The 18,322-nt window shown below is 43.7% G+C and overlaps 1 protein-coding gene across 1 annotated transcript in view; it reads left to right on the forward strand.

Annotated features, from left to right (window-relative positions):
- Positions 1-2,075: 2,075 nt before the first annotated feature.
- AACS (acetoacetyl-CoA synthetase) overlaps positions 2,076-18,322 on the forward strand; it is a 42,174-nt gene continuing 25,927 nt past the window's right edge. The window contains exons 1-4 of the mRNA XM_009909547.2: positions 2,076-2,228; positions 5,292-5,395; positions 9,640-9,760; positions 12,639-12,752. Of these exons, the coding sequence (XP_009907849.2) occupies positions 2,111-2,228; positions 5,292-5,395; positions 9,640-9,760; positions 12,639-12,752 (457 nt within the window). The 5' untranslated portion in view covers positions 2,076-2,110. The remainder of the gene's footprint in view (positions 2,229-5,291; positions 5,396-9,639; positions 9,761-12,638; positions 12,753-18,322) is intronic.

Below are 18,322 nucleotides of genomic sequence, written 5' to 3' on the forward strand. Positions count from 1 at the left end.
GAGAGCTCTCCTCTGACTGGGCACACCTCCTTCAGGTCCGGCCGCTCATTGGTCGATAGACAAGAGCGTTCGAGAAACCTCTGCATCAATTGGCCCTCCCTGGTGTCAGCTCTTCCACCGTCAGCTCTGCCGTGAGGAGAGCGGGCTCTGGGCTGATGTGGAGCCAGGCGCGCGGCAGCCAATCAGGCGCGCCGGTGTCGCGGCCGCCGTGCTCCACGCGGGATCAGTCCGCAGCGTGGGGCCGCCCGGTCCCACGCCGCCTGAGGGGCGGTGGCGAGACCTGGGGCCGTGGCTCCCTCGGGGTACGCGTGGGGCAAAGCGAGGGCGGTGTCGCAGTGGGGCCAAAATAAAGGGGAGTAAGGTAAAAATGGGAAATTGCAGGTTTGCCGGCAGTACTCGCGGAGAGCGCATCATGACAGGTTCGCCAGGTGTCTGCGTCAGGTGTAATTCTTGAGGAACTGCAGTAAACCTGCGCCAAATCTCACCTTCGTAACCCGTAACGGGACAGAGAGTAAAACATCGCGGGGTAAATCGCTGCGAGGGGCTGGGGCTGCTCTGGAGATCCCTGGTAGAGGGCTTGTAGTGTGGTATGGGAGGTAATGTCCTCATGAAATCTGACCCTGGGAGGTGCGCGGCAGTACTGTGTCCCAATATATCCACACTGGATAACGCTGTTACTGTAATAAATGTCACCACAACCCGAAAGGCAAAAAAAACCCCCAAAAGTCATTTTGTCTGCAGGCTTGCAGAGAAATGTATTTCTGGGCAGTTTGTTTCCTCTGCCACAGGCTCTGGCTCCCAGACCCAGCTGAACAGGCAGAATGCCCTGGGCCCAGGCACTGAACATGCATCCTGTGTTCCTCCCTTATCTCTGGGCTTTGACCGTGGATTTCACACCTCCACTGACCTCTCTGAGCACCGGTGCCAAAGCAAGGGAGGCAGAGAAAGAAAAAAACAGATAATGTGTCCTGATTCACCCATGACCTCTCCAGGTCCTCTGGGCTCTGGGGAAGAGTTGTTTAAAATTACACTACAGGTAAGGCTTTTCTTGAGAGAAGTAAAAACTGGAGATTGTTCAAATCATGGTGCCACAGCCTGTAAATTTAATAAGGTAGTATTCCAGTAGCATGAAAATCTAAATGCAGTTTATATTAAGTATACTACTGACTCCAGGTATTTTCCTATTATATTTTACACCATATACCTGTACAATTTGCCATCAAATTTGTATTTTTGGGGGACTTGTACGAATTGGAAGGGAAATGACGACCTTGACAGTAAGTTACATAAGCAGCATGTATATGTACACAGCTGGTACACAGGTGGGTCATCATTAAACACTTCATTACCACCACTTCTTGGCTAAGATCAGCTATTTCCATATGGTGACTGCCGGTAAGATGAAGACCTTACATTTAGAAAGAGAAGCAATCGATTTTATTCCAAGGTGCAAGAGACAGGCAGTGACTGTTACAAAAGCAGGATAGCGAGGCCGTGGGGAAATGCGCTTCTTGCCTCATTATTGGGTCAAAGACATTTCTCAGCGAAGGCTTCTCCAGACCGCTCCCGGATAAAATGATAAAGCGGTGGTGATTTTGCAGCGATCCGTTTAAAGCCGGGAAGAGATCGCCGCTCCCCGGTATCCGCAGGGGACAGGCCGCGGTCTCTCCTTGGCGGGAGGGGCCGGGGAGGCCGCAGCCGCCTGAGGTGAGAGCCTGCCAGGCAGACTGAGCCCCGAGGGGCCTCGCCGCAGCCCCACCGTGGCTGGACGCCAGCTACGCACCATTCCGCATCGATCGTTCCTTCCACCATTCTCCCGAGTGGGCCGGAGGTGTGTGGGGTGTGACCCCGCGCTCTCCAGACGAGGACCACTAGAGGGGCGGCAGGGATCAGCTGAAACGCCTCGGCGGGCGGGGCCGGGGCGCAACGCCCCGCACTTTTTTCTCTCCGGCGGAAGGTTACGGAGTGAGGCGTCCCGGTAGGGACCGGCGGTGCTTAAAGCGTGCGCTCAGAGGAGGGGCCCTGCAGTCAAGGCTGGGGGGTGCTGGGGTCGTTGTCGGTGCTCTGCGGGACGGACAGTTACTCGGTTCGCTCGTTTGCTGCCGCCGCCATGTCCCGGGAGCCCGAGATCATGGAGTCGCAGGTGATGTGGGAGCCCGACACGAAGCGCAACACCCACATGGACCGGTTCCGCACCGCCGTTGCCAACAGCTGCGGGCTGCGCCTGGGTGAGCGCCGGGCGGGAGGGGAGGCCCTCGGGGTCGTGCTCTGGCTGTGGGGGTTGGGGGGTCTCTGCATCCCCGAGAGTCCGCATGACTGGGAGTGGCTTTACCGCTAGAGAGGGACCAAGGTGCCTCTGGGGCGCTCGAACAGCTCCCCTCTCCCAGGGGCAGGAGGAGACAAAGTAGTCTAGGCTGCGAGATGGATGCTCTGCTTGTGCCTCCTACAGAGGTCTCGGGTGCAGCATCTCGCTTTGTGTGAAGGTACATACTGATGGGAAATGCAAACAGCCTTATCGGTTACTGCTGCTGCTGGATGTCAGCCCGGGCAGCCTCGGCTCTGGTACCAGCGGTGTGCTCCTGGCTGCTCAGGTGCACAGCTGAAGGCCTCTGTGCAGGGCTTTCTGGGATGAGCAGCAGTACTGAAGTGACTTAGTGTCTTAAGGAAACGTGGGAAGGAGGGATCATTGCCATCGTGGCTGTAAGGCTAAGGAACGCCCTAGTATAGTGCTTTGACAACCTGTGTGTGAGGCTTGAGTTAAGGCTATGCTCATCTGTATTTATGAAGGGTATGCTTTTTGTAGTATTTAAGTATGCTGGGAAGTCAAAGATGATGCCTTAGTTGGTTTGGTGGTGGAAATGAGGGTGTTTCTGCTGTGCATCTGCTTGAGGTCTTGAATATCAAGCTCTGCTTTGTACTCACTAAGATACTTACATGGTTGTGAATAGGTCTGCAGCCCATTGACTTGGCAACCTGTCAGCTTTGATTTAACCTGACTCTGACTATGGTGTTGGCCCCCCCGAGGTGTCTTTCAACCCAGAGTGTTTTTCTGATGTCTGTAGGTGATCTCGTCAGTAAGTCAGTAGTGCTGGCTGTGTGGGCTTGCTTACATGGTGAATCAGATGGACTTCAGTGCATGTGGGTGTTGAACCCTACAGTTCTGACTGTGCGGTCTGTTCTTCCTAAGTATTTGGGGATCAAGTTGCTTGTGTAACTTTCCTGTAACCATTTGTCTCACGGGGGGCGGGAAGGAGTAGTTCTGGCGAGTGTCCTGACAAGTTTGTCAGTTCAGTGGAAATGTGCCAGTGGTATAGGTGGCAACATTCTTGAGCAGTCGCAATGTATCTACTGCTTCTAGCTGTTCAAGTCTGGGAAACAAGCACTTTGACTGGAACTTAACTGCTTTGGCCAGCCAGATCTAACTCCTGCATAGGAAGCAAGTTACTACAGGATTTTAGCCAACTCCTCAGCAGGAACGTTATGTCATTGGTACTCATGATCAAGACTGAATGCAGTTTCATATGCCCCTGCTTATGGCTGTAATAACTGGAACTCTTTTCACCCCTTTTGAAGTGGCTGTTTCCATACAAAAGTGGACTTCTGTGCAAATATAGAAACCTTTATCGACTTCCATTAAATTTGAACTGATGTCCATTGGCCTGTGTGCTATTCAACAGCTAAGAATGGATTCTTTAATAATAAGATGTGGACTGACTGAGGAGAGCTAAGTGCAATATAATGCTTTAAGTAACCTGGCTCTAGAGGCCCAACCCTGAAAGTGTAGTAACCAGATGTAATGTTTCATTGCTGAATAACAGGCCTGCACCCTGAAGGGCTTGCAGGCTAAAGCTTATTTGCAGATGAACTGTACAGATAAGACAGAACCAACTGTTTGTATTGTAAGAAAGTGAATTAGTGCTGACTTACAGCTTCTTGGGTATATCAAATGATCTGGAGCACTGTGATACAATTGTGTTTTTGAAGGAGGAGATGGATGTTTGAACTTCCCTTTGGTAAAGTCTTATCCCCACACCGTGGGATATGCAGTGTACAGATTAGTGCAGAATAACTTTGAAGGAGAGTGAAAACAGGTATGTAGGAGGCACACAGAGAAAAGCTGAGTTATAGAGAAGAGTCTTTGCCTTTGCTTCTACTGTGTCAGTAGTCCCTAGGGAATGATGTTGCATCGATGGAAAAGATTGAGTGGTGTAAGCTGTGGAAGGGACAGACTGGGTGGGGAAATAACTGTAGTGATAAAGTGTGAGTAACAGTTTACAGACTGCTTTGAATGCTTTCAGTTTATACAGCTGGAAGGTGTGCTCCTTTTAGGAAGAGGGTGCAAAGATGACTTATGAAGCAGTCAGTTGGATAACAGGGTGATAAACCAAAACTAACTGGAGAAAATGAGTGGTTTAGCTGAAAGCATCAAATAGGAAACACAGTTGGCAGAGCAGGAAACTGTTGCTACTGTGACTTAAGGCATATACTTGTCTTCAGTTTGGTTGCTGGTGCAGCTTTCACACAGCATGGACATGACTAGGGAATGTTACTTAAGCTGCTGCTGAATAATTGGCTTCAGTTATTCATTCTCAATTGGGCTTTTTGATATGCATTCCTCAAGTTACTTTGTGTCTCAGTTGGGTAGGACTTAAACTGCTCACTTGCATGTTTTGATGCCAGGTCATGATTTTAATATCCAGCTAGTAAACATGTTGCTTCACTTTATGCTGGCTTAGTGTGAAGAGGTTAAGCTGTAATTTGCCAGACCCCATATTTACTGAGGAAAAATGCATGCTTCCTTTAACAGTGCTGTTGATTTTACAGTTAGGTAATAGGTTAGGTAATCTCAGGGGGTCTGTGCTAGTCCTGAAGTAGAACTGTACAGTAGCTGTCCCTTGTGAGGGAGACTGACTTATCTCTTACTCTATGAAAACAGTATGTTGATGGTGTGATAGGGAGTGAAAGTGTCAGCAAGTGTGTAGCCTTCAGTTTCACTGAATTGGGGGCGGGGGGAGGTGTTGCACAGAGCTACTAGAAAAGGGCCTTGTCTGTGGTGGCAAATGGCTTGTAAGAGTCAGGTGAAATGATGCCATCTGTTCAGATGTTCAGGCAGACTATTTGTTGATGCTACAGTCACTTGCCCTGAGCAGAAATGGTCTGCTCTATGTAATCAGTTTTATCTTGCTGGCTCCTTTAGCCACAAATTTTCTTTATCTGGGATATCCCTGTTTGTGGGTTGCCTTGCTGCTGCAGTTCTCTGCATAATGCTAACTGGTCTCTATTACTTCTAGCCAACTACAATGACTTGTACCAATGGTCGGTGGAATCCTTCTCAGACTTCTGGGCAGAATTCTGGAAGTACAGTAACATTGTCTGCTCTCACCTGTATGATGAGGTAAGTGTGTGTTTGTCTTTAACAATCACAAGGGGGAAATAAACCAGTTTTACTGTCAATCCTTTGACCTGTTCCTGGAGCCCTTGCAAGTGATATGAAGAATCTGTCAAGTGTGTTTTGTCCTGAATTTCCTGGTGTGATGGATGGTGGTGTTCTGTTGCAAATACACTTTAGGACAGTGAAATACTCACGCTTTGTTGTCCTGAACAGTTCTACTGTAGTGTCCTTCTGGTTGTTTGATCTCATATGCTGCCTTCTGCTTTAGGGTTATGCTGATAGAATATAGAGAGTCTGTAAGTACTGGCATGAAGTCAAGTTCATGTTTATAGTTCCTGAGTCACCTTTACCTGATTAAGCACACCTGTTTCACTCCAGTTTTGTAGAACTGGTTATGGAAGCCTCTGCAGTCAGATGTAGGTTTGAAATATCTCTGAGGTAATGATGATGGCTGAGCAGTCAGAGGCAGAGTACTAGACTGTGCCACAGGTGCTTTGAGATCAAGTTGACTTCCTCTTGCAAATGGAGGACGGAGCTGGAGGCCTTCTACAGTTGTGGGACATCAACATCACCCTGTGGAGTTCCATCTGAGGAAGATGGACTAATTACTTGAAAAGCTTGAGGTAGAGGAATCTTCCTGAGACTTAGAGATGACTGGACTTCTTTGTTAATCCCTGGAGACCATCTATTTCAAGAACACTCCGAGTACTGGCAGTTCTGCAACGGGAATTGGTAAGTTTCTTTGACCTTTTTCTCAAGCTACAAATGTTTCCACTGCATGATATAGATAAGGCACTTCCTCCTGCCATGAAACTGCATGCTCAGGTGTCTTAATGTGACCCACCCTTTAGAAGAGTGAATTCAGAAAGTATGTAAGAACTCTCCTGCTTTTTGAAGATTGTAAACTCTTAATTGCATTTCTTTTTCTGTAGCTGGTAGTTCAAAATCCATGCAGGTTGTATTTGGGTGCTTGCTGTTTTCTCTAGATACTCTGTGCTGTTAGTAAGGCTATTTTTCTAAATTTTCACATGGATACAAATTGCCCTGAGCAAGCAGTTCAGAGGAGCTTTTGTGCACCCTGGAGCAAGCTGGACAGTAACACTACTTATTCTTTTGTCTTGCAGGGCTGGTACTCCTGGAAGTCTGCCTCTCCAGACATCACCAATGGCTGGAAGGGGGACTGAAGCATGCAATGGTGGCCTAAAAATGTGTGTTTCCTGAGAAGCAAGAAGATGGGCATGTCTAGGAGGGCTTTAATTAGACTACTTGTGAGCTTCTAGGTTCCTGTGCACCCATTCTGCAAGGGTCTTGGTGTGGGATTTTTAAAATAGGAGAGGTGGAGTCAGTTGGTAGGCAAGTGCTGCAGAAGATACCTTGATCTGCTCTTTATAGATACTGCTGTTTGCCTCTGACTTTCCTTCAGTGTCAGCATAGTGTCAGCTTCAAGGTGTGACTCAGCTTTGAGCCTCAGAGCTGACTTGCTTTGATCTTTACTATTGGTCCTTCTCTGTTGAATGTCAGGAGGAAAGGCTGGCTGCAGTAACTGAGCTGTTCTGTGGTAGCTGAAGACATGAAAAGTTTGATTTGAAAGTGTCTCATTTTGATCCCTGCTGCTTGTTGGAAGTAAGCATTATGCTTCGAGGAAAATTTCCTTGTGAACTAGAGTTTAATTCTCTGTTCCCAGCTGGTGAAACAGTTTCTACTTTCCCAGGTTGTCCTAAGAAAGCATAAAACTTCATGTGTAAGGCAGGCAGCCAGTGTTTTATTCCAACTTTAGTAAAGGCTTTAAGTATTTGATGTAGACATGCTTGTGTCACTCTGTAGCAGTTGATATTCATGTCACTTCTGAAAAGAATGAAGATACTTGCACTGCACAAAAATCTACTGATGTGGCAGCATTGACATCATGTCAAGTTACAAGTAGCTGGTGATCTTGAATGAAGAGCCTAAAATTAGTTCCTTTTTCTACTACAAGAAGCACCTGACAGCTGTTGTTCCTGCAGAGGAGCTGGCTGCTTTGAGCATTCTGGTAGTATCTACTCCAGGTTTTCTTGGGGCATGCTATTCTGCTCATCAGGTCATGCAGAATATCACATGTATCACAGTAGGGCAATGATTTTCTGCCTCATGCTATTGATAAGATCCACTCTCCAAGGTCTCTGCTTTGAGCAAGCAGAGTCTCTGGAGCATGGTAGTGCATGGGGAAATGTGGTAGGTGTGGGCAGAGGAGATTGTTAATGTGGTTCTTCTTTGTAGCTGCTGAGCCTTGGGAAGGTAGTCACTGATTAGCTGCTGTGAAGAGCAACTGCAGAGCTGGTGTCATGGGAGTACAGTTGATGCTTGGGGTGTTCACCTAACCACACGCTGGCCACGCATGCCTTAGTGTACTGCTGAGTGGGAGTGAACCCTTAGTCAGTACTGCAGACTGCACTTCTTTCCTGCAGACTTGCTGAGCATTTGTTGGGACTGTATGAAGTGAAAGGTGTGTTGCCAAGCTCTGTATTTTTAGAGACTTGCTACAACTAGGATCTTCCACTTGACCTTGAATTTGTTTCTTGCTGAGAACTTCTGCCTAAGAGCTAGATGAAGTTGTCTGTATAATAAAGTAGCACTCCCAGAGAGATTAGGCTTGACCAGGAATCATAGGTGTTACCTGAGTAGAAAATAATGGAATCACCAAGTATGACTCCAGCATCTTATGCTTTGAAGCAGTGTTCCACTTTAGGAAAAATGAGTTATATTAGATTGTTGTCCTGGAAAATGTTGAGAACGTTCTGCTCACTTCCTTTCAGGTGAAGGAAGTTGGTAATGAGTCAGTTTTAAGGGTGCAGCAGTATATCTTAGTATAAAAAAGAAATTTCTGCAGCCTGAGATGACAACTTAATGTTGTAACTCAGTTCTAGCTAATTGTTGTGAGCAAATCAGGAGTTCCCATTTTAAAATTCCTTTGAAAGAAGGTAATACAACAGAGCACTTCCACATGAACTTTAACTTCTTTTAAAGTGGATTTTAGGATTGCCTGCAGTCATACACACGCTGCACATCTCAAAGGACAGAAATATTAGGCTTTCTGGAATGGGAAGCATTTTGAGGCCTAGCTAGCTTTCAGAATAGCCTTTTGCTTGGTCCAAAAAAATGCTCTTTCTGTATTGCATGCGAAATCCATGAGAGAACCTGAGGGTGTAGACTGAAGCTTTCAAAAACAGAGCTATAAATAAAGTTTCAATTGGAAGAGTGGGGCATTTTGGAAGGCATTTACCTATCTTTGTGGCTAATGCTAAGAGGCTCTTTACATAGTACTGTTATTAAAGGTATAGTCTTAACTGTGACTTATTAAGGGGTAACTTAATATTTTGAAGCTTAGTTATTTCAGGATGGGGGTGGGGAGGGAAGGGAAGTCCTTTCAGCTGAACATATTTTTGTGTTTTCCTTCCATTGCATTTTCCAGTTCTTTGCATGTCTTAGCCCTAAATGGGGAATTGCTTAAAATATGGGTTTATTAAGTGTTTATAGGCCTCACTTTTGAGAAAGCAGCAAATTGAGGATGGTGGAGTGTGAATGCTGAGTTTGTAATGCAGTATTTATTTGTGGAGCTTAGTAGCAGTACTTGTGAGCTGTGAATGAACCTATGAATATTTAAATGTTTTCTGCAGCTGAAAACAACTGAGAACTGGAATAAAGAGTTTGCACTTTTCTTGTTACATTTGCCTGTAGAGCTCACTTATTTAGTCTAGGGTTAATCTGAATTACCACTGTCTAGGTTCCTGGTATTCTCTGTTGTGGCTCATGCTGGAGAACAATGGGTGCTCACACCTTTCTTTGCTTGGGTTTGTATAAGAGGGTGGCTGGAGCGTATTCCTGGTAGGGAGCTGCAACATGGTGTAGCTCAGTCCCTCTTGAGGCAAAACCTCAGTGGGAGTTGTGGTTTGTGTATCTTGTGGTCTGGATGTAGTCATTGTGGTTTGCTTCACTTGTGTGTTTAAGGTTGGTCCAAAGGTAAAACCCTCAGCATGGAACTTTCTTGTTTTGTTTTAATGTTTTTGCTTGTGACAGTTGACAAATAATTTTTTTTCCAGGCCTGCAATTACCAGATCTAGTGTCTGCTTGCCATCTGTAAGCTAGGAGAGATGATTCTTGCTTAATGGAGCATATAAAGAGCTTGGAATTAATTAGTTGTCTGTACAAGACTGGAAAAGAAAGTACATTACAGTTTTCCAGGAAATGTATTTATCTTTTTCTTTTTACAGGTGGTTGATACTTCCAAAAGCATTGCAGATGTCCCGGAATGGTTTAAAGGAAGCCGTCTGAACTATGCAGAAAACCTTCTGAAGCACAAGGACAATGACAAGATTGCACTGTATGCAGCAAGTAAGAAAGAATTAATGGTTTGTATTTATAGTTCAGAGGGCTAGGTCTCGTAAATCAGCTCTGCCTTTTATGAAAGCTTGAAATAAACTGACTTGGGTGAGGAGAAGAGGAAAACGAAGCCAGTAACTCTGTGATACAGTGCTGCAAAACATGCTCTGGGAATACAGATCTGGAAAGGTCTTGACAAACTAAATGCTTAACTTGCATTAAGTTAGTGGAGATCATGCTGTGTTTGACATCACTCAACATTTGAGCTGTTACTTCACATTTGTCAAATACTTCTCATGCTTGCTTTCAGGAGGTATCTTTGGCACTGTTGCTCATTGTTGTTCTTCCTACCCTATTCGTAAGGCAAAAGACATGGGAAAACTAAGGGCTACCTGGGGTGTAGGTAGGAATGAACTCTGCTTTGACAGTACAGAGGGGAAGTACAGTTAGGTGTATGGGAGACTTGGAATTTCACTTTCCTGGAACACTAAATATCAGTCTTAATTTATGGTTACAGTGCTAGTAAAATCTGGTTATATACTCATAATGAGGATGGCAATGTTAGTACAGAGTCCCTTGCCTATGTCTGCTGACTTTAACTTAAAAAAAAAAATGATTCTAATCTCTGTTAGATGGGATTAGCTTCTGTGCAGGTATGTGAGTGTTTCCTTAGGGAGCTGTGTTCTGAGCTCCCCTTTTGCAGGACCTAATCCTTATCATAAGATTGAGCAAGGGGTGATGCTTCCTAATACCTTAACAATAAACAATGCAGTCTTACAATTCATTAGCAGAGAAAATTATGCAGAGCTATGGATTGATTGTGTGAAAAGTCTTTGTTTCTGATTTCTGGCACATGGAGCTCTGTTTTTTTGAATTACATGTATTGCTGTTCTGATAGCTCTTTAAAAAGTGAGACCACAGAATCATCTTCTGTAATCTTAATTCTAAAGAAGTACTTACCAGTTGTGTTTTATTGCTTAGATGTATTGGAAGAAACCTCTCAGATCATTCATCAACTACCACTTCAGAGAGAAATGGGGGAGGAGGGAGGCAGGAAACTGTAACCCATTTCTTGTAAGAATTGATCTAATGAAGTCTGATGGAAATGAGGCTTGTAACAGAAATCTGGCTTCAAAGTGGTGAACTCATTGCTTTCAAATGTTGAGGCTATTAGAAAAGCTTCTTAGGTATTATTTAATGGAGGGGGGAAAAAAATAAATCTATGCAGCTAAGTACATATTGTACAACAGCTGAAAGCCAAGCACTGATTAGTAAGCCAACTCTAAATGGCATGTAGAATTGACATGATTGATTTGTTAATGTTAAAAGCTAAACATGCAGCCTGGAGTCAAGCTAAAGACTTTCAGTTTAAATTATTGGAGAAATTTTGTCAGAGGAAATAATTCAGTAAGTTGATAATATGATGACATTGTCCCTGTAGGTCTTGCTGCTTGTTAGTAAGTCGTGGGGTATGTTGGACACTCACTACTTTGTGCCATGCAATCACAGGTGGTGGTACCAAAAGGACCCAAATTGTCTTCCGCTCGACTACTGCATCCGTACTGGAGCGAACACTGCTCTGCAGTGAACAGATCTCCACCTGCATTTCTTTCTGACCTTCTGTTGTACTTAATCTTCTTAAGATCTCTTAAGTCAGAGTATTTTTTGTTAACCCCTCACTGCTAGGTCAGAGTGGGGTTTTGGGAACATGTGTCAGGCTTGTGTATTCACTAGGGGTGATTCTGTGGGAGTGAGTGGCTGTAACAGGGCACAGGAATGTGAATGTGACTTTACTAAACAATTTCACTTGTCACTGGCTCCCACTATGAGTCTCTCATTTGTGCCTCCCTTCTCCTGGGGGTTTAATCGTGGAGCAAGATCAGAGTTCTGTTTCCTGTTGTTCTATGGGGACAGAGTCTGTTGGCAGTCTCTGCAGTGACTTTTTTCCTACCCCTGCCTGCTCTCTTGCTCCATGTAAGTCCAAATTTACTGGGATGGAAGTCTGAGGCAAAAGAGTAAAAATACTGTTCCCTGCTGACAGAAATGAGACTGGTGGCTGTTCTTCAAGGACCTGCTGTAGTACCAGGGCATGCAGTAGATTTTTGTTGTGATATCCTTGGTGTATGTGTTTCCATAAGTGCTGGATCCTGGGAACAGGACAGGCCAAATGGTTTGCTGGAGTCCTGCTGATAAAGTACAGGAAGGGACTTTTAAGATGACAAACGTTGCCTTTCATAACATTGAGGTTTGCTCATCTTGTTGCACCAGTGATTTATTAACAGCTTATGTAATATCTGACATTCAGTATGAAAATGAAAATCACTTCAGAGGTGAATGGAGCCCAGTTTAGTTTGTTTGCTTTGTGGTATGCTGGCAAATGCAGATGTTTAAAAAGCACATTGAATGTCAGGCCTTAAGAGCTGTATGTGCATGACTTTCTAGTCAACAGTGACTTGTTATAGTAAAGGCTACAGTTGGCACCTTGATGCTGCTTCCTAGACCTGATTAGAAAACTGAGCAACAAGGGAAAATGAGGTTATTCTTTTAAGTTGGAAAGCTTGCACTCACCAAGGTTACTATTTATCATGAATGCTCTTACAGAACACACCTTTCTCCAGTCAACAGTTTGTGTTTTTGTAGATGTAGGTTCCAGTCTTAAATGTCTTTGTGCCCACTGAATGAATGCTATTAATACTTGATTTCCATTAAAGAAAAGCTTAGTCTGGCATAAGAGGACCTTGACAAATTATAATTATCAGTGGAAACTTTTCTCCTGTAACTGTCTTGTATTGTTTGTTTGGTGTTTTTCCTTCCATAATTAGTTGTTTGTACTAGACACTGTTGCAATGCATGGTCTCTGACTGGTGGTTTCAATCTCTTTTTTTCTCAGAGGAAGGCAAAGAAGAAATCCTGAAAGTTACCTTTGAAGAACTGAGACAAGCTGTAGCTTTGTATGCTGCAGCCATGAGGAAGATGGGAGTGAAAGTAGGAGACAGAGTTGTGGGTAAGTAACTTTTTTAAAGGACAGGAGGTGAAGTTTTCTTGAAATATGCAAGGGAGTAGTCAGGGTTATAGAGGCATGATTATGGAATGCCATTTGACAGAAACATTCTGAAGAAAAGGCTTTTATGCTGCTATGTTTATGTTTGCATGAAATACACTTCCAGAGGGAAGGAAGGTGGGATTAGCCTGCAAGTTCTCTAGCACTGGAGGGAGAAGGAAAATACCTCATTCATAGCTTCACTGTCTGCTTCATGAGCCCTCTGTGGAAGCAGAAGTGATGGAGTCTTTGTATCTAGCTGAGCCTTGACTCCATAGGTCTGGCAGATCACCACAGAGAGAGTCTTGGAAATTACAGTCCCAGGTTGGTGGTTCTCATGCTAGCTGGCAACTACCCAGCCTGTGGCCCCAGGTAACACTGCACTGAGCTGCTGTTCTTGAGGGAGTGCACTTGCACTACCTTCTGCCACCAATGCTTGTGCAAGGAGTATCTTCCAGAATGGTGGGGTAGTGAACAGCTGTTGAGCAGTACCCATTCAAGTCTTACCAATGCAGAGAGCAGTAGTTAGAAACCTGTGATTTTTTTTCAGTGATTCCCAGAATTTTCTGGAGTTATTTCCTGTCATAAGACTGTCATGTGGATTTTTCTATATAAACACTTTTTTGTCTTGTAAACAGCTCTTACAGTATACAGTCCAGGCATAGAAAGGAGTTACTCAAGCTGGCCTCAGTCCATTTATTTCTAAGTGGCTAGGTTTGATCTTCCAGCTGAGCAGCTTTGCCTCTGTGCTTCACGTGCTCTGCAACATGCTCTGTAGTTCTGTCAGTGTCATGCAAGTCAGAGCTGCAATATCCCTGAGGCTCCTTCACTCCTACCTGGTAGTTCTGCTGATGTGCCTGTCCATCTTACTACTGGAATGATATGTTCTTTGAGCAATACTTGGTCATTATTCTAAGTATGTGTCAATTCTTATGATGCAACTTCTTATGATGAAACCATTTGGTTTGTTTTCTGGATGTTACAAACCAGAACTCAAACCCCTGTTTTCAAAAACATAAGGATAGGCATTATTGTTAAACCCACAAGTGTGTAATATACTGGAGAGCTCATGCTTCATGAATGTGGTGTGAGTATTCTCTAGAACTGGTTAACTGAACATTTCATTATCACAGATGGTGGCTTGTTTTTTACATAGAATTAGAGCTAAGTCCTTGTGTGTGAGCCACCCAGTGAAGTTGGGAAAGTTTGTTTGAATGAAGACTAACTTAAGATGCTCTAATATTACTTCCATTTTCAAACTTAACATTGTCATGTTCCTATCTGACTTAGTATCATAGTATCAGTCAGGGTTGGAAGGGACCACAAGGATCATCTAGTTCCAACCCCCCTGCCATGGGCAGGGACATGCCACACTAGATCAGGCTGGCCAGAGCCTCATCCAGCCTGGGTTTAAACACCTCCAGGGTCTTGTTAAGGAGCAGCAGCCTGGAACCAAACTAACGAATAGAAAAGCTTACACTTTACAAAACCTTGAATATTTAGAACTTAAATGTTGTTTCTTGCAATCTGTCCTTTGTGTACACCAAGTGGGAAAAGTGGGGTTTGTGTTTGCTGCAAGGACATTGGCAAAACAATTCACGGTTCTGCGTTTAGCTGGAAACTTGGACCTTAGGAAACCAATCAAAGTCCCAGTCAGGTTTTTGTTGAATCCTTCTAATGCTTTCTCTAAATGCTGCTTGTCATTGTGAAGCACACTCAATACACACTCTTTGCAGTGAAATTTCTCCCCCTACTGTGTACAAAAATTCACATGCTCTGTTCTGCAGACTGCATGTGGGGATTTAATCCACTGTTATTTATTGTCTCAAGAATAAAATAACTCGTATCAGTTCTTTATGTATTGCTGATTATGCTGAACTGAAGGGTTAAATCTCTTGTGTAAGTGTCAAAAAGGATGCTCTGCACCAGTTTCAGATCCCATAATATGATGAAATGCTGTGTAGGAACATCATGGACAATGCAGAAGAATAATGCCTGGGTATGTTTTTATAACTGAAGAGGCTACAATGTGGGGAGGACAGTAGCTGTGGACTTGTTTATGGCAACAGCTGTATCTTTGGTGTGTTCCTGGGAGTAGAAACCTGCTATCTTTGTTCCAATTCTCAGGTTAAAGTCTGCTGCTTAGACATTACATATTAATATCTGATGCTAAATTAGAGAGTTTTAATACCTGGGAAGAAAATACTGCTCACTAGGGTGACAGTTTAAGTATGACTGGGTGCAATCACATTTACTAGGAACACTAATGCTGAATAAAGAATTTTATATACATGAGACCCTAATTCACACTTTGGAACACAAAACAGTCCTGGTTTTACAAGCTGATTATCACCCCTAGAACACTTCTAATCAAACCCAGTTAGAAATAACTGTTTGGGGAAAGGCAGCATGTAATGCTGTCATCTTGTGCTCGTCTCATGAGCAGTTCTTAGTGTACTGTGCAGGGGAAATGTGCTCTTTAGCTGGAGACAAAGTGCTATTGGAATGCAGCTGTAGTCAGTGGGGAAAATAATTAAGCTAAAAATGCTATTAATATTTTAGTAACAGTTCCCTTTAACTGTATTTTGCTTAGCACAACCAGAGTGTGGCTGACTCTTGACTTTGTTTTGGCAGCTGGCTCACCTCTTGTTGAAATTCAAGACTTACAGTTGATAATTTAGAGTGAACAAAAGAGTGTGCTTTAGATACTGCTTGGTTTTATTTATACCAGATTTTTTTTTTGGTGCTTATGGAAGATAGCAATTCCAAATTGCTGTTAGTATTTCATCCTCAGTGTCAGGGCTTCCTTCCACAGAAGGGGCAGGATTATAACTGTGCCTTGTTTTTGGGAGTCAACACACATATTCTCTTCCATGGAAACCCTGGAAGGATTTTCAGGGATTTCAGGAGGAGGCTATTTGATGTTACTCTTATTTAAAGAAAAATACAAATCCTGAAACAAACAAACAAAAAAGTGAAAAGGAAAATATGCATTGGAAGCACAAAGAAAAATACTATCTGTATCCCAGCTCCCTAAATCTCTGGAGTTTCATTGTTTGGGTAAACTGCACCTTTTCCCCCCCCCCCCCCCTCTTCTTTTTTTGGTTTTGTTCCCTTGGCCTTTTTGTGCATTTCCTGAGCAAAAGTTTCCTGTCTGGCACATCCACACAGCCCTTTCTGCCCAGCTGCTGGGCAGAAGTATCTGTGCTGGACTCCTTGAGCATTTCAATAGCATAAGCACATCTTTACAAGCAGTTGTAGTTGTGGCTTATTGGTGGGAGCAGCCTTGTGCTGAGCTTGGAGTCCTTACAAAGCCCTTTACTTTTGCTAGCAGAAAGGATTAATGTATTTAGGCAACCTCTTTCCTTAAAATCCCTTTTAGGCTTTGGTAGAGCTTTTTAAATCATCTGTTTATCACCTATTACATTTTATTCTGGGCAATTTCTCACATTCTACTTTTTCCCCACTCTGCTCTCTTACCCTGGCTGGTGAGAGACTCTTTTCCTTGTAATCTTCAGTCAGATGAACCCATATCAACTCCCATCAATTGAGCTGTTGTGCTGTTCCCCCTTCCCCTGGTGCCCCCAGTTCTAGACTCCTGTGTGACAGATTGCTTTACCTTGGGCAGCAGCCTGTATCTAGGGAGAGCTTCCCTGTGTCAGAAATCCAGTGGAGTTTTTAACAGCAATTCATCTAATTTTATACATCCACACATATAAGTTGAGAACCAATTTAAAATATGTATTTCATACATTCCTTCCTGTACCAGGGGATATTTGCAGTCCTAGGAAGAGCTAAACCATAACACTACAGTCAGAGGTTGAGGCTGTGGGCTTTTCTCCAAATCCCAAATTGCAATGAGGGAGAGCTGTGAACTGTTGGATGGGAAAATTTGAGTGTGCACCCACTTGTAGTATTGAAGATCAGGTTCTCCAAAGCTTGCCAAAATCTAATGGGACCTAATTTGTTCTAAAATTTACAGCAGATGGCAGAAGGAAGGGTGGTTCTTCATGTGGTTTATAGCAGCAACGCAGGGCATGTTTTTTACTGCTTCTGCAAAATCAGCTTTTAAATAGAATGGAGATATTAATTTTATTACAGTTGCCTAACACTTAGTCAGCCTGCCAGGTTCTGGTGTCCTTTGTTGCCACTTTCCCTTACAGTCACCTAGTGCTGAGCTGTCAGAACTACACATAAAACCATTAACATTTTCTCTTGGGAATTTCATCTCTGTGCTCTACTGCATGTAGGACAAGACTGCTCTAACTTCACATTAGACTCAGTATGTCCCCTAGTTTGTTCAGTACAATTTATGGTTTCGTCACAACAGTAATTGTTAAAGTTGGAGGTGGGTGAATGTGGGTGGACAAGCAGCAGTGTCAGCACTTTTTCGTCTTGGTTTCATCCTAGTCTTCTCTTCCTGTCACTTAAGGAGATAGGGCTTACTAGTAAACATAACTGATGCAGGTGTGTGGCAAAACAGCTCTCTTCTAACAGCATGCAGTGTTGTCAGTGATGCTCTGAACCATTGGAAGAGAAGTACAATGCCTAATGCAAGCTGCACAGCTCCATGTAGGAAGTGCTCCTGGTCTCTCACTGGCCATCTCTTTGGCAAATAACAATTACTGCAGCAGTCATTGGGAGTATCCATGGGTCTCATCTCTGGATAGGTTGCTTTTATTATATCCCTGTAGCCAGCTTTGTTCTACTACAAGTCAGCAGTTAAACTAATCTTCCCCATGTGTTCACACACAAAATGCTCAACAAAACCTCAATGAATTACATTGTTTAAAGCTGGTATTTTATCTATAGTAACTGTATTAGCCCTAGTTGCTTACGTGGGTTTTAAAGCTAGCTTTGTAAGAAGATTAGCCTGTTACTCATAGTCTCAGGCCACAGTAATGTTAGGTAGGATGACACTTTTAAGTCCTACAGGAGCATGAAATGCCCAGTTAACATCAAAGAGAAAATGGAAATCTGGTCTCTGAATTGTCTGTTCTGTTTGAGGCCTGGTATAGATCAATGGTACAAGTTGTTGAGAAGACCCATCAGTTGCATCTCTCTACTTTCCTTCCTCCTGATACATTCTTTCAAGGCTCAGACTAAATCTTTGGTGCAGCATCAAGTTTGGGGTAGTGTTTTAGTTTTACTTTTCCATTCAGATGCCTCTGAATCTTTGGATGCCCCCAAATACACTTCTTCCCCCCTGCTTTATGAAGGCCTTAGGTGCTTGCAAGGAATGTGTTCTCTGCAGTCTGAGAAATGAGGCTTTTGACATAGTTTCCAGCATGATTATACCAGAAACTTTTGGACTATATTGTTTTACCAGAGGAGCAGACAAACACAATGGTGTAAATGAACAAACTAAATTTAATCTCAGCATTTGCTAGACTAAGTAAATAGCAACTGACAGAAATTTCTATGTCCTGAGAGATCAGGCTGGAAGGGCTTCTTTAAAAAAACAAACCAACCATAATGTTTTGAAGATATCACTTGTCCTGCTTAGATTTGGTTTATGTCAAAGTAAAGCTTTT

This window comes from Dryobates pubescens, chromosome 25, assembly GCF_014839835.1.
Source record: "Dryobates pubescens isolate bDryPub1 chromosome 25, bDryPub1.pri, whole genome shotgun sequence".
NCBI classification, from domain to species: Eukaryota; Metazoa; Chordata; class Aves; order Piciformes; family Picidae; genus Dryobates; species Dryobates pubescens.